This window comes from Trachemys scripta, chromosome 2 (genome assembly GCF_013100865.1).
Source record: "Trachemys scripta elegans isolate TJP31775 chromosome 2, CAS_Tse_1.0, whole genome shotgun sequence".
In the NCBI taxonomy this organism is placed as follows: Eukaryota; Metazoa; Chordata; order Testudines; family Emydidae; genus Trachemys; species Trachemys scripta.
The window spans coordinates 68,542,856-68,570,188 of record NC_048299.1 but is presented as its reverse complement, the minus strand read 5'-3'; the positions used below and the strand labels follow the sequence as shown (position 1 = coordinate 68,570,188).

Genomic DNA, 27,333 nt, shown 5'->3' with positions numbered 1-27,333 from the left:
GCCAGATAATTCAAGCAAAAATTCAGCACTGGAGGGAGAATTTAAAACACAGATGATCTTATATGCTAACTTTCAAATACCTATTTATGGTATATTTATGGAGCAAAAGTATCAGGCTTAGGTCCTGTAACTTCTTTCCTGAAGAAGTCAGCGCACCACTGAAATCAAAATCACAATAGCGCAAACCAACCGGAGTGGGGAGAGAGGGTCCATATGGGTGCAGCAGACCCCCTGCATGCAAAAAGCTGCAGAACTGGGGCCTAAATGTATGGCTGACTAATAACAAAATCAAAACAAAATATGAATATACCAAAATATAGATTTTATTCATTTCTTTTAATAAATTCAGATGTTTTTCAATGACGGTTAAAATATTTTACCATTTTTATAGTGTGTTACCTCCAGATACCATAATTAGTGTGTGTTAATATAGAAGAGAATGATCTCAAGGTGTGTTATCCCATAGTAATATCATTCCTTGTCCTGCATTCAGGTCATCCCACTGAATTTGTGGGACACTATAATCATGCTGCAAGACTGAGACTGTTCTGTGCAACAAACATCAACCCTAAACTCAAACCTTTTGTACAGTAGCACTCACCACTGTCAGTGCCTGCATGCTGTTGCTCTTTCCACACTGGCTGTTAATATCTGGCAGGACTTGACTAGAATATTTGCCTAAAAAAACATCACTAAACTTAGCTTTGTGTGTACACGAGCATATGTACATGCACTTGTGTAGGGGGTGGAAGCATACCCATTGGACTACAGAACCAGATTTGAAAATACAATAATGTTGATAGTACTTCTGCTCTATAACCATTCTCACATACCAAAACAGGTATTGCACAGTAGGTACTAATCACTAATAAAACCAAAAACTATATAACTCCTACTTAGACACTTTTTCTTCATAATTTCCCCCAAAATATTTTGATATGATCCTCTAACATTGCTAGAAAACAATGTGGCTATCATATGATCATGTTGCACAATTCCCTTATCTAACTGTTCTATGCATCCTCTCTCTCTCTCTCACACACACACGGCTCAGCTCACATAACCTCTCTGATGCATGTTCAGTCTCTGCAAGTATATACTCTAGTATTCCAATTCCCAGATGCCATGGATTCATCACAAACTGTCTATGTAAAAATATGTATGGATATTCAACTAAAATACTAACAGTCACGATGTTGAAAAGTAGCTGGCAAACACATCCTTATTTCTACTTTGTAGTCTGTCAAAATTAGTTTTACAGCTGCCATTCTGCTTTGTCTGTGGTCCATAACGAAACCCCAGATCTGACCACTGATACATTTCTGGAAAGTTTGAAACCATATTCACATTTTAACTACATGCTGGCCCTTAATTGTGTTAGGGTTGAGCCAACACCAAAGATCTCAATTCTGCTGAACTTTGGGAAGGCTCAGATCCATATTCGACCTTTACATCTCTAAATGTACTATAGGCAGTATACTACATAAAAGAATAATAGAGAGGATGAACTAAGGACAGCAAATCATCATGTGAACCCCACCTCCCAATGCAATACTTAATTTATCGGTGGACACAATGAATTAAAAGAAGGAGCCATCATGTGTTTTTACATCATTCTGCAAAGTACCACATCTAAAAAGAGGTACTTCCAATTACATCCTCATGTCAGCCAATCATATACTGCTGTAAGGATGGAAAGGACAGGTTACTCCAGGAATGACAACCACCTGTCTGCCTGCTTGAATTAACTCTGACTTAGTGAGTAACGCCAAACTATCCTGCCTTTGGAGGCATTCAAACTAGTCTGAAACTAATCTGCTTAGCCCTTCTCTAAAAGAAATGCAGGGCTTTCTAACAAAATACCAGTGGGGTTTTGGTACTCACCTTACATCCCTCACAGGCACTGACGCCATAATGATATCCAGATGACTTGTCCTGACAGACAAAACAGGGCTTGTAAACACGAGGGGGAGGAAGTGGGGAAGGTGGGCTTGGGACAAGTTCTTCAGAACTGGTGCTCTGAGTTTCGATGGCTACAAAAGAAAAAAATAAAGAAAAGAAAAAACACCATTTTAGTACATTACCTTTGACTTTTATATACTCTATTATTTATCCCTTTACAGCTACTAAAAAAATTGTGTATCACAAGCATATGTTTGGCTTTCTTCACAAAATTTAAGAAGAGATGCCATCAGATCCACACTCTGTCTACCTAAACATAAATGTATTTTTTTAAATGAATAGGACGCATAAATTCAGCCCCTTCCATAATCTTGCAATCCCATATTCCAAAAAGCATATGGCGTCAGATCCACATGCTGGGCCAAATTCAACACAAATCCTTTAGACTAGACTAGGAAATTAATTTGGGCATCGGCGGACAGAATTTAGATCATATTCTAGATTCAGCCCTTGGAATTAAACACGAGCTATTGATGCGCACATCTGAGCACAGAATGTAGTCTTTGATGGTGAATGACGTGAAATATCTATCCATTCAACATCTATCTTTTAGCTAAACATGCTATGAAGTCTCTCACCTACTTCCACAACAGAGGTAACATTTTCAGGATGCAAGTTTGTCATGGAAGGATATGGAAAATCATCAATGTGCATTAAGATACTGATGATTTAAGCATAGGACAGCAAGTTCTAATCCTACAGGTTCTCTATCTGTACAATTGACATAATGCAGTAACCCTTATTGATCTGCCTTATGGGATATTAATGTTTGTAAACCACTTTGAAAAGGGGTCACTTAAGTATTATGACATCTTGTCACTTTATTGCCTTAATATTTCTGGATGGACATTTATTTTGAATCTGTTGAGGCATTAGTTACTCCTTTCTGGGAAACAACATGAAAGCTCTGTGAAGCAGGATAAAAGATGTGAACTTGATCTTTTCAAAGCATCTGCATTAGTTTTCTCTGATACATCATCAACATCATTCATATTTATTGTAGATGTGCAATACATTTCCTTGTTTCAGTAAGTTGTTCTGCTGCTTCTCGGACAAATACCTCTAATTTTTCAACAGATACATAGAAATGATGTAACGTATGAACTTGTATCCATCTAGAAATATTAGACATTATCCACAGAGCTAACTGTCAAGAGTCTTAAAAGTGAACACTAAGAATATTAGTCAACAGAACATTCTGGACAAGATTTACTGTCCAAGATGGTTTCCACATTTTAAAAATGTTGCATTTTTATTACATCCGGGATTCATTCCCAACCCGCATTCTTCAGAATTCACTGACACTTAGCAAAACCATGTTACAAGTAACATGCTACAGGTTCCAACTCTACAGAGCAAAGTTTAAGTTTTTTCTAAAAAAAAAAAAAAAAAGACAAAATCCACTATATTCTTTCTTTAATAGTCATTTTTAGCATTTAAGACAGACACAGAGCATTCTGTTATTGATTTGTGCACAGTCACCCTGCTTAAATCAATAATCTATTAGTCCTTTTAAATTAAAGTTAGATTCATCAAATGCCCTTGAGAGGTCTCAAACATTCTGTTCCTTATTTCATGCTAGTACATGCATCTTAGTGACTCCCAATCAGTATCTGGAATGATAAAAATTTAGCTCTAAAATCTGCAATCTCAGCAGACGTGTTCTATATTAGTTCATTGAGCTATCTCACTCAGTGTAAAAACCAGTTTTTAGACATCCCATGGGGAACGAGGGTTGTGTTATTTGGTGAAACAACTGCACTCTGCCATCCTTATATGATTTTAGTTTGGAGAAAGCTGTCTTTTAGGAATAATTCTGATCTGCTTCTACTTTTTTGATCGTTTATTCCAAACAAGAAGCAGCATCCAACGGTGGTGTTCCTATTGCTAACCATATGCTCAACAAAGCTCTGTCCGACTCTGGCCAAGCCACAGGAACTTGTGTTACTTATATGAGATGAAACACCCGGCTCTGTTCATAAATGCACAAAGCAGAGTCAGCAACTGAAGATGCTGAGGAGGCTGCTATAGAACTGCCAAGGTAGACAATTTGAAAATGGATATGACAATCAAAAACCAACAAGAACAAGAAATAAACCTCCCAAACCAGCTCAGCTATATCTGTTATTAAATTGGCTTAGCCCATACACTGCAAACATGTGTCTCAAGAACAAACGCCTAGTGAGTTTTATTTGTCACAAGAAAACAATTACAGGGCTTGTTTATTTTCGGTTATAGACAAGAATTGTAGTTGCACAGAGGGCCTGGATTCAGATCACATGGACTCTATTTCAATCTGTTAGTAACTTACTGTGGATCCTTGGACTTAGGTAAACTGAGGTAAGGAGGCTATCTGTAAAATGGTATGCTGGCAACTCCCAGGAATGGTGCCAGAGGCTTAATTGATTCATGTTTGTGAACCACTTTGCAGTCACTGGATGAAAGAGTTATGTATAGGAACAAAGTACTATTATTACTTCACATAGGTTGTTTGGGCAAGAGCAGCAGGAAAAAAGGCATTCTGTATATAGGTGTATGTGTTACAAATAGGAAGGTAGAGTCCCAGCTAATGCAATTTTAAAGTAATCCTGCAATTTTCCCAAAATGGGGAAAAACAAAACACAACTTGATTTTTAATGTTTTGCTGTAAGCAGAGGATGTGACACTTGGGAATCTCAACTCACCTGAGAAAATACAGCATAAAAGAAGTTACAAAACACAAGTTCCACTTAAGTATTCAGGGATTCTCATACAAAAGGTCACTTCATGATTCCTAACATGTTTGAAATTTTTCTAAAGGTTAGATAAAGTAGCAGATAAGATCCTTAAGAGAGTGTATAAGAGCTAATTTACTGCTAGCTAAACCATGTTGACAGATAGAGGTATTTTATTTTGTGGCTGATTAAAAGCAGACAAGCATTATGAAGCCCTTTCATTATACTAGAAACTTAGATTATTAAGACTGTATTTTAATGCACACTTTGGACAGCTGAGTCTTAAAAGAATAAAAAGTTGTAAAGCAAATGGCATTTCCTGGATAGCCCCAAGGGAACTTTGAACACTGGGTTCTGAGTCCCTGGTGGGAAGGAGCAATTTCAGCTAATTAGGGTGAATAGAAAAGTGTTGCATTTGGTCAAAACATTCTGTTAACCCTCATTTTTGTTGGCACCAAGAAGAGTCAGTCAGTCTATTTTTTTTTTTTTTTTTTTTTTTTTTTTGTGAATTCACTGCTGGAGTGCAAAGCACACAGCTCACATACATTAGGCAGAAAGTCAAAGGAAACGCCAAAGTTCAGCTAAAGTACAAGTAATTAGAAACAGATTCTCTGCCGCTTGTATGTGTGCATTTCATTGTAGACGTTATTTATAAGCCTCCAAACATTTGCAAAAATAACTATATTCCGTAGATCATTTAATTTTTATGTCTAGTCTAGAAAAAGAGTCTGCCTTTAATCATCTTCCAGTAAAAATCTAGGCAGTGGAAAAGTGGGTTTCATTTGTTTCCATACAAATTTATTTCTTTCATATGCCATTCAAAACTATATCATCAAATTAAATCCAAAATATTACTGACTCCTGCCCCCTCAAAATTTTTTAATAATAAAGTGCTTTGAATCTGTCATACTTAAACAAATAGTTTGCATTGTTATGAGGTTGGTTTTTTTTTTTTTTTTTTTTAAGAAAAAAAAAATGGTTTGGAAGACCAAAAAAAAAGGGTGAGAGAAAAAGAAAACATTGTCATGGAGACTTGCCAGCCTTGACTTAGTAACCTGGCCATGACCCTAGAGTGAGTATGCGTTTGACCCGGTCACACGGGATTCTGGCTGAGTACTGTTGCTGGGCTATCAATCCCTGCTATTCTTACTATATATACACAACAGGTGCAGATCACAGACAATGGGATGAAAACAAAGGGAGATACCATAGGTAAAGACTTTGATTTTCTTTTCTTTTTTAAAACAAAGACGTTTTGTTAGAAAAAAAACCTCTTGCAAATCTGTTCCCCTCTCAGTCACTGAAGCTGTCTGCTTGACCATTAGAGTGAATGAGGATGTTAAATACACAGCAAATCATGCATATTCCATTTACACAGCACCGTAATTAACTCAAATCATGAAAAAAAATATGCTCAGTTTAAAAAGAAAAAAACATTTCCAGGTTATGATCCATCAGCTTAAATTTTTGTTAGTAAACTGGGGTACCAGTACTATCACCATCATCATTTCTTTTGAATATTTTATGCGTGAACACAATGCACTGGGATTGAAATAAAAGCTACCATGATTGGCCCATATGGAGACAATACATCTACATTTTTAGATGTCTACAAGTACTTTTATTTATTTATTTTTACTTTCCATATCCTCTTTTTCCCCTCCCCTTCTAATGAGCTCATGTCTTGTCAGCTGCACACATCTGTCTTTAATCTATAATGTTACATTACTTATTTCATTTTAACTCATGGTCATAATTTTTCGAGCATTGATTTTATTCATGACACAGTACAGCTCTACAAGACAGCTTAGGTCTTAAAAAAGGGGAGGGGGAATTCAGAATCAACTAATCACCGTATACTGTAATACATGACCTGGGCTGAAGGCCAAAAAACAAAAAAAATTAGTCCTCAGGCTGATTTTTATTATGGGAAGTGGCCTTGCATTTTCATAAGGGACACCAGAAGATTAAATATCTACATTACATTTTTATAATGTGGTTTTCTACTTCAGAGAGCCAAAGCTATCCTTGTCTGTTTGTTGAAAAGCTAAACATGATTCTTTAGATCAGTGGTTCTCATCCAGCGCCCCCTGAGGGGCCCTGAGCAGGTTTCAGGGGGGTCCGCCAAAATAAACCAGAGAGCAGGGCCGGCATTAGATTCCCTGGGGCCGAGGGCAGAAAGCTGAAGCCCACGTCCAAACCCCACCACCACGGGTTAAAGCCGAAGCCTGAGCAACTTAGCTTCACGGGGCCACCTGTGGTGTTGGGGCCCAGGCCATTTCCCTGCTGGCTGCCCCCTAATGCTGGCCCTGACTTTTAATCTACTGGATATGCAGAAAAACAACTGTTGTGACAACGGTGGGTCCTGGAGTTTTTATAGCATGTTGGGGGGGGGGGTCTCAGAAAGAAAAAGGTTGAGAATGAGAACCCCTGCTTTAGATCATTATTCTATACCATGCAGAATTCCTACAGTATGCTTCAAATAATATATCTGTCAAAACCACTTAACATAACAACATAACTAAATACTTAATAATGAGCCCAACTCATAGCCATCAAATTGAAAATAAGGAACCAGGTCTAGCAATTCTTATTAGTGTAAGGGGGACAAGATTAGACCCAAAAAACAGCACACTTTGGAGAAGAAAAATGCTACTGTGAATGAGGAACACAACTGCGACTCTGAACATCCGTGCTCAATTCCCAGCCCTGACACTGATTTCCTTGGGCAAGTCACTTAATTTGTCTGAACCTCAATTAGCCATCTGTACAATGGAGATAATATTTCCTTTCTCCAACCCTTTGTGTGTCTGGTCTATTTAAATAGTAGACAGACAAGATAGGTGAGGTAGTAGCTCTTTTATAGGGCTAACTTCTCTTGGTGAGAGAGACAAGCTTTCGAGCATACACAGAGCTCTTCTTCAGATATGGGAAACTTACTCAGGGTATGTCTACACTGGCAAGTTTCTGCGCCACAAGTTATACTACTTTTATTAAAATGCTGGAATTAAACTGCTGTTGTGTGTCCACACTGTGCTCCTTGTGACGCTGGAGCGCATCTATATTAGCAGCTCTTGCACCGCAAAGACAGCAGTGCATTGTGGTAACTATCCCTCTGTGCAACTGGCTGCAGGGTGCTTTGGGAAAGGTTTGCAATACCTCATGGGGCAGGCACAGAGTCACATGATGCAGGTTTCCCAATCCCATTGTTCTATGGGCATCCTACTACATTGCCAGCTGTTTTTCAACTGAAGTGGGGGGGGGGGGAGGGGGGGGGGGGAGTGTGTTTGTGTATGGAGAGGGGGAGAGAGACACTGTTTTGGGGGACAGAGTATGTCAGCATGCTGTCTTATAAGTTCAGACAGCAGCAGGAAGCAACCAGTCCTGAGGCAGGGGGAGAGGGAAACCCGACATCAGCCCCTGCCTTCATCCCTGGGCTCTCTGCACAGCAATCTCTCTCTCTGTCTCTCTCTTACCTCCCCCCACCACCTCCCCCAACACATACCTGCCTCTGTGTTCAACAGCTCGAACATTACACATTAATGGTTTGCTTTGTGTCCCGGAGCAGATCAGCACAGCAGGGCAAGGGCTGTCAGAAATGGTGCTCTGAAAGGGGAGGGGCTCATGTCTCTAGGGCAGCTTGAGGCATTATGGGACAGCTCCGGAGGCCAATTACAGCACAGAAAGCAATCAAGTGTCTACACTGGCAATAGAGCGCTGGAGCCTCTGTGCAAATAGCCTTACGACTCTTGTGGAGGTGGTTTTTTTGCAGCGTTGCAACTGAGGAGTTTCTGCGCAGAAAGTGGCTTGGCAGTGTGTACACATGTGCAGTTTGAGTGCAAAAAGCTGCTTTACTGTGCAGAAACTTGCCAGTGTAGACAAGCCCTCGGCCTAACAGCTAAACACAAGGCGAAACAGATTGTTTAGCATAAGTAGTTAACACATATTTAAAGGGACCCCACAAGGTGAAGTGGCCTGTTAAGGCTGTTTTGGGCAGGGACTTTATCTTTCTAGATACTTGTACAATCGATAGCGGAGCTGGGCCCTGATCTTGGCTGGGGCATCTAGGCATTACTGTTATACAAATAATAATAATCCTGCTCAGTCAATAGAAGTTTTGATGAATAAATCTTGAAAAGCCTCAGTAATCATCAGTAAATCAAGTTAAATGCAAAATAATATCAACTAAAAAAAAAGTTGTTCAATGCAAGGGGCTTGATCTTTCATCGCTTACACATGATTTAGATGGGAATTTTGGGTGCAGAGGGAATACAAACAAAAGAAACTAGCAACACACTTCAAATTGTTAGCTTCACATTTTTTTTTTAAACTATTAGGCTCTATTATGGGGAATCAATGGGTGGAACTTTAGCGCACAATATGAACCAGAGTCTTGCATTACAAAAGCAACTCTGAGCAAGGGTACAATTTTGCTCCCATTGAAATTGATGAAGCTTTTGACCGCAACAGGAGTAGGCTAAGGCTCCCAGAATGTCAAAATACACTGCTCAAAGTTGTTTAAAGAAATTTCTGAAGAACTTATTTCCCATAATATTTTGTAAACTTTACATTTTTCTCTCAATTTTCTACTAACCAGGATTACACCATTGTTTTATATGTGTTTTTAAACCAAAATTCAAAAGTGAACATTGTAAAGCCCAATTTTCATTCCAATATGTAAACAAATTTGTTAGTGTAATGGCCACCAAAAAGAAACTGTGAAACTTAACACCTGGTAACTGGGTACTATGGTGATGGGTCACATAAGTGATTCATCACTCTGTGATTAAACTTCTCAGCTTGTCCGGGATATTGCAATACAACTAGCTTGATATACAAATGAATAGTGAAGATGTTCAAGTGTTATGTTTTTTTTAAACTGACGACAGAACTGTATTGGCCTACTGTCTCTTTTAAATTAGCATATGCAGATACACTCAGGCAACAATTACCTCAGCAAAGCAGCAATTAAGAGTGCAGATGGTTTCTGTATCATTACATCTGGCAGAAAAGTGGGAACCCCATGGTAAACTCTGACCTCAGTCTTAGGCCTGGTCCACACTACAGGGTTAGGTTGTCATAAGCTGCCTTACATCGACCTATCTGTGGAAGTGTCTTCACTTAAATTTGGGTCCCACCGACATAAGTGACTCTCTATGCCAATTTAGTAACACCGCCTCCCTGACTGGCGTAGAGTCGTGGTCAATGTAATTAGGCAGACACTGCATTGCTTACGTCGACTGTTACTGGCTTTCAGGAGCCATCCCACAATGCCCCCCACTGACAATACAAACACTCCTGGTGAGGACATGCACTGCTGACATAAGGAGCCAAGTGTGCGCACACACAAGCAATTTAATAACTGCAGTGGCTGTATGCCGAGGTAAGTTAGGTCAATATAATTTTGTAATGTAGGCATGGCCTTAGGGTGTGAATACACTACAAGCACAGGAGCAGTGTAGCTGCAGCTATGCCGCCGGAACATATCCACCCTTGAGAGGCAATAGCTAGGTCAACAGAAAAATTCTACAGATGAATCTACACTGGAGTTTAGGTTGTCTTAACTATGTCTCTCAGGGATGTGAATTTTAGGTGTAGACCAGGCCTGATAGAAATATGAAAGACTCATTACTCACAAGATAATTTTACAATCTTTTAAAGTGACATAACATATGGGCTAAAAGAACAGGAGTACTTGTGGCACCTTAGAGACTAACAAATTTATTAGAGCATAAGCTTTCGTGGACTACAGCCCACTTCTTTGAAGAAGTCTCTAAGGTGCCACAAGTACTCCTGTTCTTTTTGCGGATACAGACTAACACGGCTGCTACTCTGAAACCTGTCATATGGGCTAAAGTAGTTAGTACAGAGAGGCCCGCATTACCTGTCTTACACACCGTGATAACCGTCTTTGAATCTAGAGAGAGTGCGTAGATCTAGGGCACCATGGTAAAGAAAAAAGATCAGTAAAATAGCTTAATTTTAAAAGATTACAGTTCTGCTCTGATAAGTGAGCCTGGAAAAACAGCTTCTTCTTACTCAACGAGTTTGCCATCTGTGTGTAATCCAAGTCATATCTGCCGCCTTTAGTGGTAAAAAATAAGTGTTCCTTTCTGTCCACTCTTTTTAACCCAGTAAAGCTAACAGAGCTATGAGATAGTGATCCAGCCCTTATTGCGTCACGCCTTTCATCAACAAAATTGCTAAGTTCCAATTACGAAGCTGTAACATTAGCCAGTGGACTCATATTACAGTAGCCATGAGAGTCAGTGGATACTCACTGTCCTCGACCACTTGACAGAGGGATAACCTTTTGTAACACTGACCCATATCATGCGCGTGGAGCCAGGAAATAAAGATCAGTGTCTTACCAGTACAGGAGTGTGTTAGAAACCCTTCCCATTGTGCTCGGATTGCCTCCACATTTAGTGCACACAAATCTGGCCTCTCATTTGTTTACCCTTTTATCTTACTCTTATTTATTCGTTTCAGTTCCCTCACTGTTTATTAGCACATTAATTTGGGATGCAGTTTTCAGCAACCTTGAAAATATTCCTTGTTCTTTGCCCAGTCATGTCCATTTCTTGCATTATCTTTAACTGAACCTGATTCTGTGTTACACCACAAATAATACGGTCTCCAGTTAGTTGATCTGATAAGTAGTCACATTCAATTACTTGGCTTTATGGTGCAGCTTTAACGTGATCAGTGGTCTCACCTGGCAGCTGGTTTTCTCAAGGGACATTCTTGCATGATCACTGACTGTCTAGAATTCTGAAATCTCCTTAAGACTTTTACTGCAATGTACTGTAGATCTACGACGTCTCTGGGCACACCATACGCAGCAGTCTTGAGGAATTTCACCTTTCACCCTCTCCTGTCTAACCCAGCACTTATATGGCCCCTAGTACTGTACTATCTGAGGCCCAGATCCCCACAGGTAGTTAGGATCCTAATTTCCATTGATTTCAATGTGGATCTGGGCCTTTGTTCATCTCCACAGCCCCCCGGTGAAATAGGAAAGTTTTATCCCAATTTCACAGAGGGAGAACCGAGGCACAGAGAAAGTAAGGGACAGATTAATAAAGGTATTTAGGTGTCTAAAGATGCAAATAGGTGCCTAGTGGGATTTTCAAAAGCACCGTGGCACCCAACTGCTTCCTTAGGCTCTTAAATATCTTTCCATAATCTGGCTAAGTGATTTGCAAGATTTAGCGCAAGGAATACAACTCTGATCTCTCTTTGTTACCACTTGCTTCCAAGAAAATGTGTAAATGTTACAGTCACCTTTCTCCAGTTCTCTGCCACTGTTGCTTCTAGACAGGGATTCAGGAGGCTTAATTTGCTCCATTTTTGCTAAAAATTTAGTTTAATTCAGACACAAATAAAAGAAAAAGTAACCTGATATAGGTCAGCTTATATAAGGTTACATCCATGTCACATGGCAGATATCAATATGCACTGATTTCTGTTACAAAGGCAAGGCTTTAAGACCTATACAAACCCTATTAAGGTCAGTGGGGTTGATACAGGTGTATGAGACAGCATGATTTGTACTGCAGAATGTTTATTTGTGATTGGGATGCGCAAGCCACAAAAAGCCCAGCTCGCTTTTGAGATTCAAGGCTGAGGTTGCAGGGCTAGCTTAGCAAAGAAACCTTTTCCTTGTAAATTAAGCACATATGATCTAGGAATCACAGACACACCCTGAACAGGGAGGCCAAAATGCCATTTTCAGAGTTAATTTTGAGAGCAGAAGTCAGCCATGCTTAAAACCATTGGCTTTTTGGGTTCAGCGTTGAAGCATTTCTGGGACTGTCCATTATTGCAACTATCTGTTGTGTCTCTAGTAGTAAATGAAGAGCTTCTCCTGACTGCACAACCAGTTGATATGTATGTGAGCTTGCTGCAGTAGTTTAAAAAGGAGCCTTGTGACCAGCATCTATTGCTACTGCTACAGTAGAAAATAGGAAATTAAGCAGACTTAAATTTTCAAGTACAGAGACCCTCCTTCTAGCTGATACCGTATGCCAAGAAACACCGGCTTCAGTCATGAAATACAAGAACTTTTGATTAGAGCTGATTGAAAAGTGTCTTTTTCCTAGGAAATTTTGGAAAAGCCAATGAATTCAGGTTTTGGAAAAATAAAGTTTCAGATGTGGGTTTCTTACAGAAAATAAGAACATGTTAAAGGAAAAAATTTTCTGTGAAATTATAGCAATTTTTTGTTGGGGAAAAAAAAGTGTTGAAATTTTTTTTTTTTTAAAACATCCTCTTCTTTTGATTGCATCTTTCTCCCTACCCCTTTCGACTTGCTTGTTCTCATAAGTGATGTATTCTTTGGAGCACGGATGGTGCCTCCCTAAGGGTTTGTACAGCACCTAGCATAACGGGGTCCTAACTGGTGCAAGATGGTGAGGCAGAGAGACAGGGTGTGTAGGGGACTGCTTCCAGCCAGCCTTTGGGTGCACATTAATATTGTGCTAATAGAGTACCTCTAAGCCTGGTTAGGGAGACATTCTCATCCAGAGACAAAGTTTGGCAGTTACTCCAAGGTGGTGAGAGACCAGACTGCTTCTTTCAGAGGGGTGGTCTACACAGAACACTTACAATGGCATGGCTATGGCTCTCAGGGACCTGAAAAATCCACAACCCCTAAGAGATGTAGCTATGCCAACCTAACCCCTGGCCTAGAAAGTGCTAGTCAATGGAAGAATTCTTCCCTCAGCCTACCTACCCCCTCGCAGGGAGGTGATTTAGCTGCGCCACCGGGAGAACCCTTCCCATCGGTGTAGGTAGTGTCTATACTAAAGTGGCGCAGCTGCAGCACTGAAGCTATACCGCTGTAACATTTTAAGACTAGATAAGCCCCCAGGCCTTGTCTACATTAAAGAAACATTTACAGTTGTGTAACTGAGGCCATGTCTACACTACAGACTTTGGTTGACAAGTTACGTCAGCATAAAGCCACCGCAGTTACAATATCATTTGTGCGCATGCATACTGAGCTCCTTGCGTCGCTGCCCTGCATACTCACCAGGAGTGCTTGTGTCAATGCACAGTGCGGTGTACCATGGGTAGGTACCTCAGTATGCAACCTGCCACCATCCAGTACACTGTCTTTTGGGATAGTTTTGGCAATACATGGTGTGGGCAGAAACGAGCCACACAGTGGTGACTGGGAGCAAGGGGTCAATTTCCCAGTGTGCAACTGTCTCCATCCCATAATGTTATCTATAGCCCATAATTTTCATACCTTTTCTAAAAATACCATAACCCACATAGCCCTCCTTGCTGTCTACCACCCCTGACAAAAGAATGTACCCTGCACAGCTCTGCATTATTGTCATGAGTGTTGCAAGTACAGGATGCATGAACCTCTGGTATTTGCAGAGCTGTAAGAGGACCTGACCATGTCGATTTCCTGGAGGCGAGATTGCTGTTGGACACAGCAAGAACCAATTCAAGGTTGTTGGTGGCATTCGCGGAGCAACTGCAGATGGTGGAGCGCCAATTCTGGGCCCGAGAATCGAGCCCTGACTGGCCGGATCGCATTGTAATGCAAGCTTGGGAAGGAGAGTTGTGGCTGCAGAACTTTCAGATGTAGAAGGCCACATTCCTGGATCTGTGTGCCGAGCTCGTCCCAGCCCTGCAGCGCAGGGACACCAGAATGAGAGCTGCACTAACAGCGAAGAAGTGAGTGGCGATTGCACTGCTGTTTTGGGCCCTGTTGGGAATTGTGCACTGGTTGGTGTAAATCTGTGAATGTAGTGCTGTTGTATATTTAATAGATGCATTGACAAGCACTGCAAAATTATGATTCCCACACACTGCCTGTGTCACTGATCCTTTGAGTTGTGTCACGATACAGTAACAAATAGGTACTTTCTGAACTGCTAGGCACTCTGCAGCATATGTTGTGAACTAATAAAGATGAATTATTTTCCAAATAGAATTGAATTTTATTCAGTAACAAAACCAGTGCAACAAAAAAATCTGTGCACTTTAAAAGCAAACACTTAATATATTAATGGAACAGAACTTGACAAGGGGAAAAACATCCATGTCCAGTTTACCTGCACATACAGCAACCGTGGCTTTCATAGGTCTGTATATATAAAGCTGTGGTTGTCCTTAATGTCCTGCCAGGGGGTGGAGTGGTAGGGATACCGCTCCTGATGCCACGTGGAATATTGAGAGGGGGATGTAGGGAGGTGCTGTAGTGGAGTTCTCCATGAATTGCAAATGGAGGCGAGCCTCTGATAGTTGAACCCGTACGTCCACAACAGCCCACAGCATCTGTGTTTGCTGCCAAAGAAGTCCCATTATGTCCTGGTGCATCTTCCTCTCCTCTTCCTGCTGAGACTGATCTTTCCGCCTCCAGACTCTCTGTAATGTTCACGCTCCAGGCCCTTTGTTCACAGTGATGAAGCACTGGTTGCAGGATCTTACTGAACAGGTCATCCAGAGTCCTCCTCTTTCTCCTCCTTATCTAGCTCAAGCATTCTGTGGATGTGGAGGAGGAACCCCTGAAGGCTGCAACGGCAGAAGCTGCAGATAAAACAGAGGTACCATTGTCAAGTGACAACAGAAAGTGAAAGTTAAGGTTCAGAATTCCCTTCCCTACAGTTTTAAACCAGACCTGTGTATTGACACTTCTGCTTCGTCATGGTGAGCATGGCCTGCCAGACGTGAGGGAAATGAGGAGGGAATTGCTTGGTTGTGCAAAAATAGGAGTATACAGGCACCATTTCCACAGGTGGTTGTGATTTTAACTGATATCTCATTCCTGAAGGTAATAAAGGCACAGAGAGCACAGCTGCTGCTGGCATCCCCAAGTTGTCCAGGCCCATATGCTATTAGCCTGTATGGTGCCTGCTGATGTTATGGCTGACTGGCGTGGGAAAGAAATAAGGCTGCTATCCCTAGAAACCTTCAGCAGAGGATTACCCAGTACCTCCACGAAAGCGTCATCAAGATCTCTCAGGAGGATTCAAGGGACATCCCTCTTTGTGGGGAAAACAAAAAAACAACAACCCTGCTCCGCATTCCTCCCCCCGCCTAGCAATAGAGTAGAATGAAAAGCAGGTAACGCTACCTCTCTTTGTTGTACCACTACCTCTTATAGTATGAGTAAATTAATAAGAAGTTGACAGCTGTTTTCTGTCAAGTTGGGGATGCCATCAAAATAATGGTAAATAAACGTACAGACTTACCAGAGGATCTTTCCACTGCACAGGGGTTGCCCATACTCGAATGCCGGGACTGACTGGACTGTGGTGGAGTCTCAAACAGATCCTGACTCGCAGCATAGCTGGAACCCCTGATCATGTGTCCCCCATCTTCCTCCTCGTCGTCCTCCACCTCCTCCTCACTGTTCATGCCAGGGCCTTTGGGCTCCCAGGAGATATCCACAGTGGTCTCTAGGACAGTGGTGGGATCTCCACCATCTACAGCATGCAGCTCTTTGTCAAAGCAGCAGGTCTGTGGCTCAGCACCAGATTGACTGTTGGCAAAACTGGCCTTCCAATATGCCTGCCGCAGTTCTTTCGCTTTCACATGGCACTGCTGCTGGTCCCTGTCGTACCCCTTCTCCGGCATCCCCTGTGCAATCTGCTCATAGCTATCCACATTTCTATAGCTGGTGCATAGTTGTGTTTGCACAGCCTCTTCCCCCCACAGGCCCAGGAGATCCAGTATCTCCTGTGTACTCCACGCCAGAGAGAGTCTGAGCATGGAGCTGGCACGGTCAGCTGGGTGGTTGCATGAAACAGTGGAGAGTTGCTAGGTGTACTCGCCAAGCTGGACAATCAAGAAAAGGCATTAAAAAAAAATTATGGGGTTTTAAAAGGGTGGGGGGGCCTTCAGGTCTCTGGGACCCGTGAGCAGTGGAGTTCATAATTATGACCAGAGCGATCAGTGTTGGGCATTGTGGGACAGCTGCTGGAGCACCATTGATCGTTAGGATCAACATAAGCAACACAGTATATGCACTTGCATTGCGTCAACCTCAGTACATGGACCATGGCTCAAAGCCGCTCGGGGAGGTGGTGTTACTGAATTGTCGTAATGGGGCATTTACGTAGGTGGGAGACAAAACTAAGTGTAGACTCACGCACAACTTATGTCAAGCTAACTTTGTAGCGTAAACAGAGCCTTCATTAGAAATGCTACAGCTGCACAGTTGCAGCTGTAACGCTTCAGCACAGACACACACTGTAGAGACAGGAGGGGTTCCTGCTGTGGTAGTTAATCCACCTCTCTGAGAGGCAGTTCTTCCATCAACCTAGCACTGTATAAACCAGGAGTTAGGTTGGCTTAACTACATCACTCAGGGGTGTAGATTTTTCACACCCCACATGATGTAGCCAGATCAACCTAATTTTTCAGCATAAACCTGGCCTAAAGCAGAGCTAATACCAGTGTAACATACCACAGCCGTTTTCTACATTTACAATGGTGCAGCAGATCTCCATTTGGGCTTTGTCCTTGAGTAAGTACACTGATGCAGTTACACTTGAACACATTTCTCTAAGGTCGGCATGACTTGCCAATGATAGGGACAAAATCCGCATGCAGCCCATCACGGGGGAGTTAATAGGGTTGCATGGGATTTTAACAGAAGGCAGAATGTGTCTCTTGCTATTGAAATGATCAAGTAAACAACAAAGATTCATCACTGAGATCACCAGCCTCTGAGCCAATGGGCTGGCAGGTAAAGCTGAGCTTACAGGGTAGCAGCTCATCAGTTTGCACAAGGGGTCTATCTTCACAGAGGAAAAAGAAAAAAAAAAACTGAAGTGAAAGTTTAGATTTTATGGAAAACAGTGGAAAAAAATCCTGAACATACTGGTTCTGAGGGCTGTTGCCCTCCCCGCCATGATTTTAACCTGGCTCAGATCACAAAAAGTGCCACAATTCAGAAGTGTTAATTCTAAACCTTTACAAAGTTGAAAAAAAGATATCTTATGAAAAGCAATTTTGTGGTGTTCCTATTGATAGATCAGATTTTACTTTTTAATAAGCAGCCCACAACCCAGTTTCTCTTGCTTAGTTTTGCTGGTGACCTCATAGGGCCAAATCCTCAACTGGAATAAAGTGGGTAGCTCCAGAGAAGTCAAAGGAGCTATAATGATTTACGGCAGCTGAGAATCTGGCCCTTTTGTACTCTAAAACATTAGAGTCTACTGCAATGGCCTTTATAGGATTATGATGTCCCAAATTCAGAATGATTTCCCTGCAGGATCAATTACCAGATGATGGGTAATGCAGGACAAGACATTTAAAACATAAAATGGGTCCAATTATCTTCTCACACCTGTTTTACACAGTTGTAGCTCCACTGTCTTTGATGAGTTACTCCTGATTTGCAACCATCTAAATGAGAGAAGAATCTGGAAATATCTTTGATGATAAACTAAAATCACAAGGGAAATGGACTTGTGACTAGAGGGTGCAGATTCCCCATCTCACCTCCCCCCGCATGTAAGAAAGTCTCTTTCTATTAACCATAAATGTTTGATAATGTTTGAAGCCTTTTTCTTTTATCTTCAAAAGCTCTGTATCAGTTCTTCCTAAGAAGTCTACATATTTTAAGCATGAAACAGAATAATATGGAGTACTACTTTAAACCAGGGATATATTCTTTGGATCTAATCTCCAGTATAAGTTTTTATTAGTTTTGGGTGTTAACATGTGTACCATAAATATAGTTTAAATTCCTTCCTAGATAGTCCTCATATAACATTATTTATAATGCCGCTTATCCTGGCTTGGAGCCAGAGAGAATATCTGAGTTTTAATATCTTTAATTCATTACATAGTTGTCCAGTATCACATAGACAAAAATAAAACTGTAGTGTTCTAATCATAAAAGTAGCAAAATGGACTTGTTAGGTAAAATTTCAAGCACTTTTACTTCTCAAATGTTATGACTGTTTACCGTAGGAAGAGATAAACACTGGGGTATTTTTTAATCCTGAAATCAATACACTGACTCAACCAACGCTAATGCTGTGATCAAAGTAGTATTACAGGTAGATACAGAAGCATCTAAAAAAACAGATCATCATTTGGATTGCAGGGACTCTGCTGGATAACATGGATTTACATACAGTAGCAGGGTGGCCATTTACTGAGCAATGCTTCCAACCAAGGGGTTGCTTTATAGGCACCTTGCCCCTTTTAATGGGCTTCAAGAACTGCACACAGCTTCCACATGTACAACACCCCCATACCTGCGGCTCGTTTAGTAACAGAAAACTAAGAATACCTCTGCTGGGGCCAGTTTAGTAACAGAAATAGTTCTCAACAGTCCTCAGGGTCCCAAACTACTGTCCATCACCACATAAAAGCCCATACTTAGCTCTGGTGTCTTCTCTCACAGGCAGAGCTCTTCTTTGGTCCCACTCTTGTCACAGCCCCTCCTCCCAGTGCTTCCTAGCTGCAACTTAGCCTTCTAACTGCAACCTTCCCCACAGGAACTCCCCCCTCCCTTGGTCTCAGGTCATCCTAGCAACACCCTTTCACACTCCCTACAGTTTCTCTACAATTTCCTGAGCTCAGGTGCCCACTTTCTCCTTGTAGCTTTCTGCTGCTCCTTATAGAGCTACTCTGCTCTCTCCCAGGTGTGACTCATTCTGTAATCAGGGTTGGCTAGCCCCAGCCCTTAAGGGGTGAGCCACACTGTTACATATATCTTCTTTTGCATGTCCATTTACAAGGGTAATTAGAAACTGCATCACAGCTGTTTAAATGGGTTACTGCAGAAGCTGAACTGCTGCACCTTTAGATCCTTAAATTAAAATATTTAAGAGCAGGTATGTGCCTCATTACACTGTATGACATCAATCCACTACAAACTGCCTATTGCCTTTAAAGTCAGGCTGCAGTAAGATTACTTCACTTTTCCCAAGGAATATAGGGCTTGCCTCCATTGATGAACTGAGTTGTTTTTGTTTGTTTGTTTTAAAAATTGCATATTATAGGCAGCAATAAACACTTACCAATTGGTGAGTGTAGCCTCACTCACTACCTTTTGCAGAGCATGTTTTGTATAAGCAAGTTGAAAATGAATACATCTGTAAATAATATGTGTGAGTATGCAGAACTTAATGAACAGGGGCATAAAAAGAAATTGAACAGTAGGGTGCAGCAATTAGAGTAACTGTCCTTTTATTAAAAATGTATTGTTTCCAGCTTTCACTTGAAAAGTCTGACAGTTTGTTGCAATTTTCCCCATTCTGAGTTCCTTTCCGGAGTAAGTTCCCTTCACTCTGCAGTTTGTTCTTTTGCTGACAGCCCATACTCATTTGCAAAAGAAAGGACTGTTTATCAGGCAACAGTCCATTGTTCAGTATAACTCATTGCTCAGGGGTGTTACAGTGTTTGGGTTTTATTAATAGTAAGCCTTGTCTACACATAGTTACCAGTGTAAATATGTTAAGGGTGTAATTTTTTTAATAATATAGTTATACCAATATAACCTCTAATGTAGGCACAGTTATACCAGTAGCAATAAGGTATGCCAGTATAAGGACATTTATATCAGTATAATTGCATCTGTGCTGGAGGGGAGGAGGTTGTACAGCTTAGCTATCTGGATATAGTTAAAGCAGTACAACTTTTGAATGTAGACAAGACCTTGGTAAAATAAAGGAATTGTTTAACCAACTGGGCATCTCTGCATGTGGAAACAGCCCCACTTCAGCCAATGGTGGTCAGAAGTCAGTGTAGCTGCACAGGTTCTGAACTCTGAGAGAAGCGCCAAAGTGCAGTAGGAAGAAGAAAGGACAACTTTCTATTAGAGAATCCACAACATACATACGGGAACTCTTTCTTCTTGAGGAAGTGAGAGGAGGGAGGGTGTGATCTCTTTCTGGTGTGATCTCCAGAAATTCCCCTGCTATTCCTAGGCTTCAAAGGCATCGGAAGCATACTGGGAAAAATTAACTCTCACACAGTCACACATACCACCACACACTCTGAGGCAGGAAACACTGCTGTTGTTTTCTATGTCTTCATATGCTTTACTAAGAAGACGGGGTGTCTTTGGTCAATCACCAGGTCAAGAATTAGAAGTACATTAGCTATAGTACTGCACTTCAAGCTTGCTGATGTTGATGCTTGCTGATGCTGACAGAAACAGCCAGGATGGGTGAATATTTATTAACTGAATAGCACCAATATTCATACTATGGAGCAAATGCAGTACTCAGGTTCATAAAACTGAAGTGGACATGCACTCAGACCACTTGTTACATAAAAGATTGATAATGTGTTGGGGAAGTCACCTGAAAAATGACTAGCTAGGATTCTACCAAATTTTCCCTTATCAAAATTCAGCACCACTGTCATCGCATTTATATACCTCTTTACATTTCAAAGTATCTTATAGACATTAAATATTTTTCACAACAACCCCATCAAATAGCTAAGTAGTATTATCCCCATTTTACAGACAGTGCAATGAAGGCACAGAGAGCTATAAGTGACTTATCCGGAGTTCCAAAGTAAATCCTTGACAATACTGGGATTAGAACATCAGCTCCTAACTTCTTTTTCAATCTAACAGACAAAGTATAAAGAAAAGACAGACACACAAGAGGGACTATTCTCCTGTTCTCTCTCTCTGCAATGGATTCTTCTGTCCACCCACTCTGAGTCAAAAAGCTGACCAGCAGCACTCCATACAATCTTCAGCACATGGTCTGAAATGGCTTTTCTAGCCTGCCAGTATCAGTCTCATATAGGAAGGAAGAGAGTACAGTACAGAGGTCAGCAACGTTCGGCACGCGGCTCGCCAGGGTAAGCACCCTGGTGGGCCGGGCCAGTTTTATTTACCTGCTGACACAGCAGGTTCGTCCGATCGCGGCCCCCACTGGCCGCGGTTCGCCGTCCCGGGCCAATGGGGGCGGCGAGAAGCCGTGGCCAGCACATCACTTACCTGCGCCGCTTTTCGCCGCCCCCATTGGCCCCGGTGGGGGCCGTGATCGGCCGAAACTGCCGCATCAGCAGGTAAATAAAACTGGCCCGGCCCGCCAGGGTGCTTACCCTGGCGAGCTGCATGCCAAACGTTGCCGACCCCTGGTATAGTATATGCACACATACATTCACTGTACCACGTATGAGATGGTGATGTCCATGAGATAACTGGCATTTATTATTCATCATGCATCTTTGACACTGTCCCACTTTTTCTTTGCCCACTTTTTCATCTCAAGACTAGCAACACACAGTCCTGGACTAGTGACAAGTTTAAGGTTCAATGTCTTGGGAAACTTAAGGATAAAAACAGGATGATTTATGCCATTGGAAAGGGGAGATTTACTCTTTCAAATGGGATGCACATGCTTCTAGACCTAGAATATCTCTAAATATGGATTTTTAACTATGATATTATATATGGAAAAGCCATGTTAAGTAATTTTAGGTGTTTCTAAAACGTATTATTATCCTATATTACATTACACGCTGCTATGTGTATTGTAATATAGTGTTATATACTAAAAGCACAAACACAAAACTTGCCTCTCTATAGTAGGAAGTTTTTCTCAGCATGCACGGGGGACCTAAGCCATCACTTTCTGCAGAAATTAAGCTTATTTTGAAAAGTACTTTTCTAATTCTCCTGGTTGGCAAGAGAGCTTTTTGAACACAAATCAATTTAGTAATGTCTTCCTGAGTTTGCAGAACAATACCCTTAGTGCCTCTGCTGAAACTGAAAGCAGTCCCAAACTGCAGAGAAGTATAATTGACAAGACTCCAGTGAATTTCACTACTGCTATTCAGAACATCGTGGAAAGTGGTCAATATGTCAAGAATCGTGTCAATTTCCCTGTGCAGTTCAGGAAAGCTCTGAAAAGTGGTTGAGGTCTTTAATGCAGTTATTCACAGGGAAGAAGGAGGAGGGTAGAGAGAAGAACAGACAACCTCCCCACAACAGCCAAGCCAAGGTTTTTGAACTAGCAAAGATGAAGGGGCTCGAGGCTGACAGAAATAAAAACATCTTTTTACTTGTAATCTGAGCAATTTTGCTAAGAAATTATTAAGATACAATAAATAGGAGATCCCATGACAGCATTTTTAGAGTCATTTGTCAGAACTGCTCTTTAATTATTTAAGAATAATTAAACAGAACAGAAGTGCCCTTTAATTAGCTAAATCTTGCGCAACTCTGGCAAATGTGAAGCACTATTGTAAGTACCAAGCATTCTTCTGATTTACCCACATAGAATTTACATAAAATAAGCAGCCCTGTATATTTTTCCATTTATTTCCTCACCTGGGATTTGATCCTACAATTCTAGTGCAGGCAAATCTCCCCCTGAGCCCTTTATTTGGGGATTTCTGTCAGTACAACTTTTGAAAATTTCAGAAAATTATTTTTGTTCTTTTTCCAGACAAGATGCTGCCTGTCACCTAGACAGATTGAAATGGCTACTAGCAAGGAAAGGAGTGCCCCACGAAACAAAGAGAAGCTCTTTGGAAAAATTCTCCCCACACAATTGCTCCAGGGATGGCCAAGATGGATAATTGTCACGTGGGCTGGTGCATGATTTAGAAAACTCTCACTTAACCTATAGACAGAAGCCATCTTATTGTCTGATGGTATCCCCAGGCTCTGCAAACTAGTTTGTCTGATCACTACCTTCTATTGTTCCCTCAGATAAGCAAGGCCCCAGTGAACAATTAAAGCTTTCAATAAATAATCTGTAAGCACATTCATTTGATTTACTGTTATTTGATACAGCAGTTAGTTTCAATGGGGCAGTTAATATTGATCACGCAAAGTACTAGAGACAAACATGAAACACTTCCAGAACTCCATGGATTATTACTCTTTATCCGCCACTCATCTGGGTTACTTGTAATGGTTGTGAAATTCAAAATCAATAACAACAATTAGTGTTCTGTACATGCTGAGGAATGAATCATGCGAGATATGTTTTGTTACAAAAATGAAACATAAAAGAGCTTATAAACGTATTTAAGACGCTTCAAAAAGACACAGGAAAAACGTATAAGACGCTTTAAAAAGACGCAGGAAAAACTGAAGTAATTTTCACACGAGACTGTAAAATGGACAATGATAAGAATAAAAAAAGTAAAACATGGATCAGTAAATGCAGGTGGTTAAAAAACAACATCAACAACATGTGCATTTCAGGGCATGGTTCTTAGGGCCAAGGAGTATCACAAATTCCTGGGGAGAATTAGGAACACCAATCCCACTGATTGTCAGTGAAGTCAATGGGAATTGTTCTCCTAACTCCCTCTTGGGCTCTTCTGAAAATACCAACCCAAATCCCGCAGTTCACACTCACTCCCTGACTCCAACTGGTAAGAACAGCACAGTTTTGGTCCTAAATCAGGAAATGAAAGAATACAAAAAAGTGACAATTCCACTCCCACTGATTTCATCTGAAGCAAAATCCATCGGTAAATTGGAGCTAAATGTTTGTAATGAAAACTTATTAAAATTAATAAAGATGGCAATTTGTTGTATGTGATATACATCTAAAGACACCTTTCCTTGGCTTCAGATTCATATAAATCAGTTGTGAATCTAATGAAATGCATGGAAACAACAATACTTCAACATCTCTGCTAGAGTAATAATTCTAGATAATTAAAATGCAAAGCAATAAGAGAAATGTTTTATCATTAAACTGTAACCAGAGCTCTGTGTGAAATCATCCATTCAGAAGACTTGTTTTTCATCAATTATTTGTTATTTATCTGATGTAAATATAAGAAGGGCTAATTATAATGTATGACTCCTTATGCAGCTTCTTGTTATTAAGGCCAATGAAAGCATTCTGAAGACCATAATGAAATAATTATGTTTGCCTTTAAGAATTCTCTTCAATAACACATGGCAGTACTGCACTAAATTAAAACATCAGGAACTAAATTTCACTCGCATCTATTTCCATTTTAGCTAATTATACCCCCAAGCTTTCCAACAGACCAGGCCTTAAAAATCTTTTTGAAGCTGAAATGGCCTAAGGAACAGCAGCCTTTTATAATTATGGACTTTGATGAAGAAACAAAGGTAATTCAGCCCTGGAAGCTTTAATATTCCAAAAAGGTTATCACGTGAAATCTTCATCGGCTATGAAAAACGGGGCAAAACTGGGGTGACTGTAAGCAAATGTTTGTGTTCCAAGTAAACGATATTCTGATTTAATTGAAACGTATTTCCCCTGCATCACTTCCACCATCGCTCTTGTTTTCAGATTATTTTCTAATTCTGAAACACTTGCACATTTCGATGCACAGTAGTTAGGATTAGTTAGAGGGCAAGGAAGGGTGGAGCTAGAGAGCAGAGCAGGTATACTGTGATTGAGCTCCACATGTACATTATATACGAGTCATACAGCCACTTCAGCACTTTCAAAATCATACATGGAGATTTGAAGCTCTCTCCTAACAAGCCCTCCGCGTGCTCATGCTTCAGTCACAAAGTGTTGTATACACAGAATGCTTGCAGGATCTGGCCCAAATCACAAGGAAAGGAAAGGATGTGGCTAAGGAGAGGACACAGCAGGATCTGAATCAGCCCAGATGTCCTGCTGCTGAGTGAAGAGTAATTCTTTGCTTTTAAACTTTAGAGAGATGATAAATCTACAGGGTCTCAGAGAAGTGAGTGTGGTAATACAAGCAAAAATAGAGACTCACATAACTAGCGTGGAGAACATGTGTGGCAATATGTTACCAGAACAACGCAGGTCAAAGGAGCTCTCAAATTGCATTGAGAGTGGGGACTTGAGGAAAATACTTCATTTACGAAAACAAAAAATAAAATAATATTTTGAGCACAAAGATTTCAAACACAGACAGACCAAATTATAGCAAAACAGCAGTGTGATGGGGTAGAAGGACCTTTAGCCATGCTTGAAAACTGGGTCCCAAAAGGTATTCAAACTGGACACTAAAGAGAATCCTATAATATTTAGAGAGCCTATTGGGTGGCTAAGAAGATTTCTCACCAAAAAAAAAAAATCAGAAGTCAAAGATCTCCTTTTTCTCAGGCCTCAGGGAGAAAAGTAATAGCAACTGCTAAAAAAAATTTAAGGATCTCATCCTTAGAAGTCAAAAGACGACACATGCAAGACTTTTCTCTTTTCTCTTTGCTCTCTGTCCCAAGCTACAATTGGAGACTACTATTCTCTTAGGAAAGCAGCCATCTTTTTCTAAGATGCCTATTTCAGTGGTACCCAAAAATGGGCTGGCTATGCTAAACATCACTAGGTGGCACTGTTATACAGTCTTGCAAGCTTCCTAGTGTTAGCGTGCGAGCAAATGTTCAATCTTGGGAAGACATGGTGTGGTGTTCTTAGTTTTTGTTATGCATATTTGTGTGAAGAGGCAGTGGACCTTGGAGAAAGAGCTGTGCAAGCAGCAGGAGAGTTTGCTCTCTTGGTCTCTGATTAGAGTCAATTCGTGAGACAGAGTTTTTCTTTGGGAACTGGGTATTGATGTTGGGCCGAGATTCCAGAAAGAAGGGATTGCCTGCATGCTGTTTGAACACCTCTGGGAATGGTGTATGTGTGTAAATAAAAAAAGTTACACTTACAATATATCCAGGTCCCAAAACACTGAAGCCGACTTGCAAAGCTCAGGAAAACTGCTCCCACTTAGCAGAAGTGTGACTCTGGTGTCACTGGTGTTGAAGAAAGATCAACTGTCTACTTTTCTATAAGATACTGATGCCTCTATTTGACATTCTGCTAAACTACCAGTGAGGCATGGCGAGAAAGAATAAAACAGTTTGTTCTGGGCCACTCATTTAATGGAAAGACTGTTGCAGGAACTTTTGTAACCTTGACCATGGATTCAGATTTTGAATGATGGGAATCAATAGCTTTTTAGTTTGGTTGTTTATTTGCTTATATGCCTGCTGAATGAGGTACAACTTTAATTGTATATTAAAAATAAGATAGATAGTTTTGTGGTTAAAGCACTGGATTAGGACTCAAAGAAATCTGGGTTTAATTCCTGGCTCTGCCATGGACTTTTTGTATGACACTAGTCAAGTCACAAACTCTTTCTGCCTCACTTTCATATTTTTAAAATGGGGATAATTCTTCCTTCTTTCCTCCTACACCATGTATATCTTGTATATTAGATTTTAAGTCCTTCTGGGCAGGGATGATCTCTTCCTATCTGTTTGTGCAATATCTTGCACAATGGGACTCCGATCTTGTTTGGGGGCTCTAAGCACTACTTAATATAAATAACCAAAATACATAAGCCTATTAATGACTCAGTTGCACAAGCACTCCATGCACAGAAGTCCTATCAAAGTCAATGGGATCTATTTGTATGGACTGCTTATGGGATCAACAGTCTAAAAGAAAAAAAAAATCTTATCTAAGGGTATGTCTACACTGCAATTAAAAACCCGCGGCTGGCCCAAGACAGCTGACTCATGCTCATGGGGCTCGGCTAAGGGGCTGCTTCGTTGCAGTGTAGACTTCCAGGCTTGGGCTGCAGCCTGAACTCTAGGATCCTGCGAGGTGGTAGGGTTTTTTAAATCACGGAAAGTGCATAAAATGGAAAACCCTCCACACTATGGATGGACTTTAACAAGGTATCCTTACTGGTGAAGATCCAAAACAATCTGTATATTTATAAATGCTCATTCAGCTTT

General features: G+C 40.9%; 1 protein-coding gene across 2 annotated transcripts in view; it reads right to left on the bottom strand.

Annotated features, from left to right (window-relative positions):
• Positions 1 to 27,333, bottom strand: part of RARB (retinoic acid receptor beta) — a 294,582-nt gene that overhangs the window by 100,251 nt on the left and 166,998 nt on the right. For both annotated transcript variants that reach the window (XM_034760797.1, XM_034760798.1), the window contains exon 2: positions 1,885 to 2,033. In XM_034760797.1, the coding sequence (XP_034616688.1) occupies positions 1,885 to 2,033 (149 nt within the window). The remainder of the gene's footprint in view (positions 1 to 1,884; positions 2,034 to 27,333) is intronic.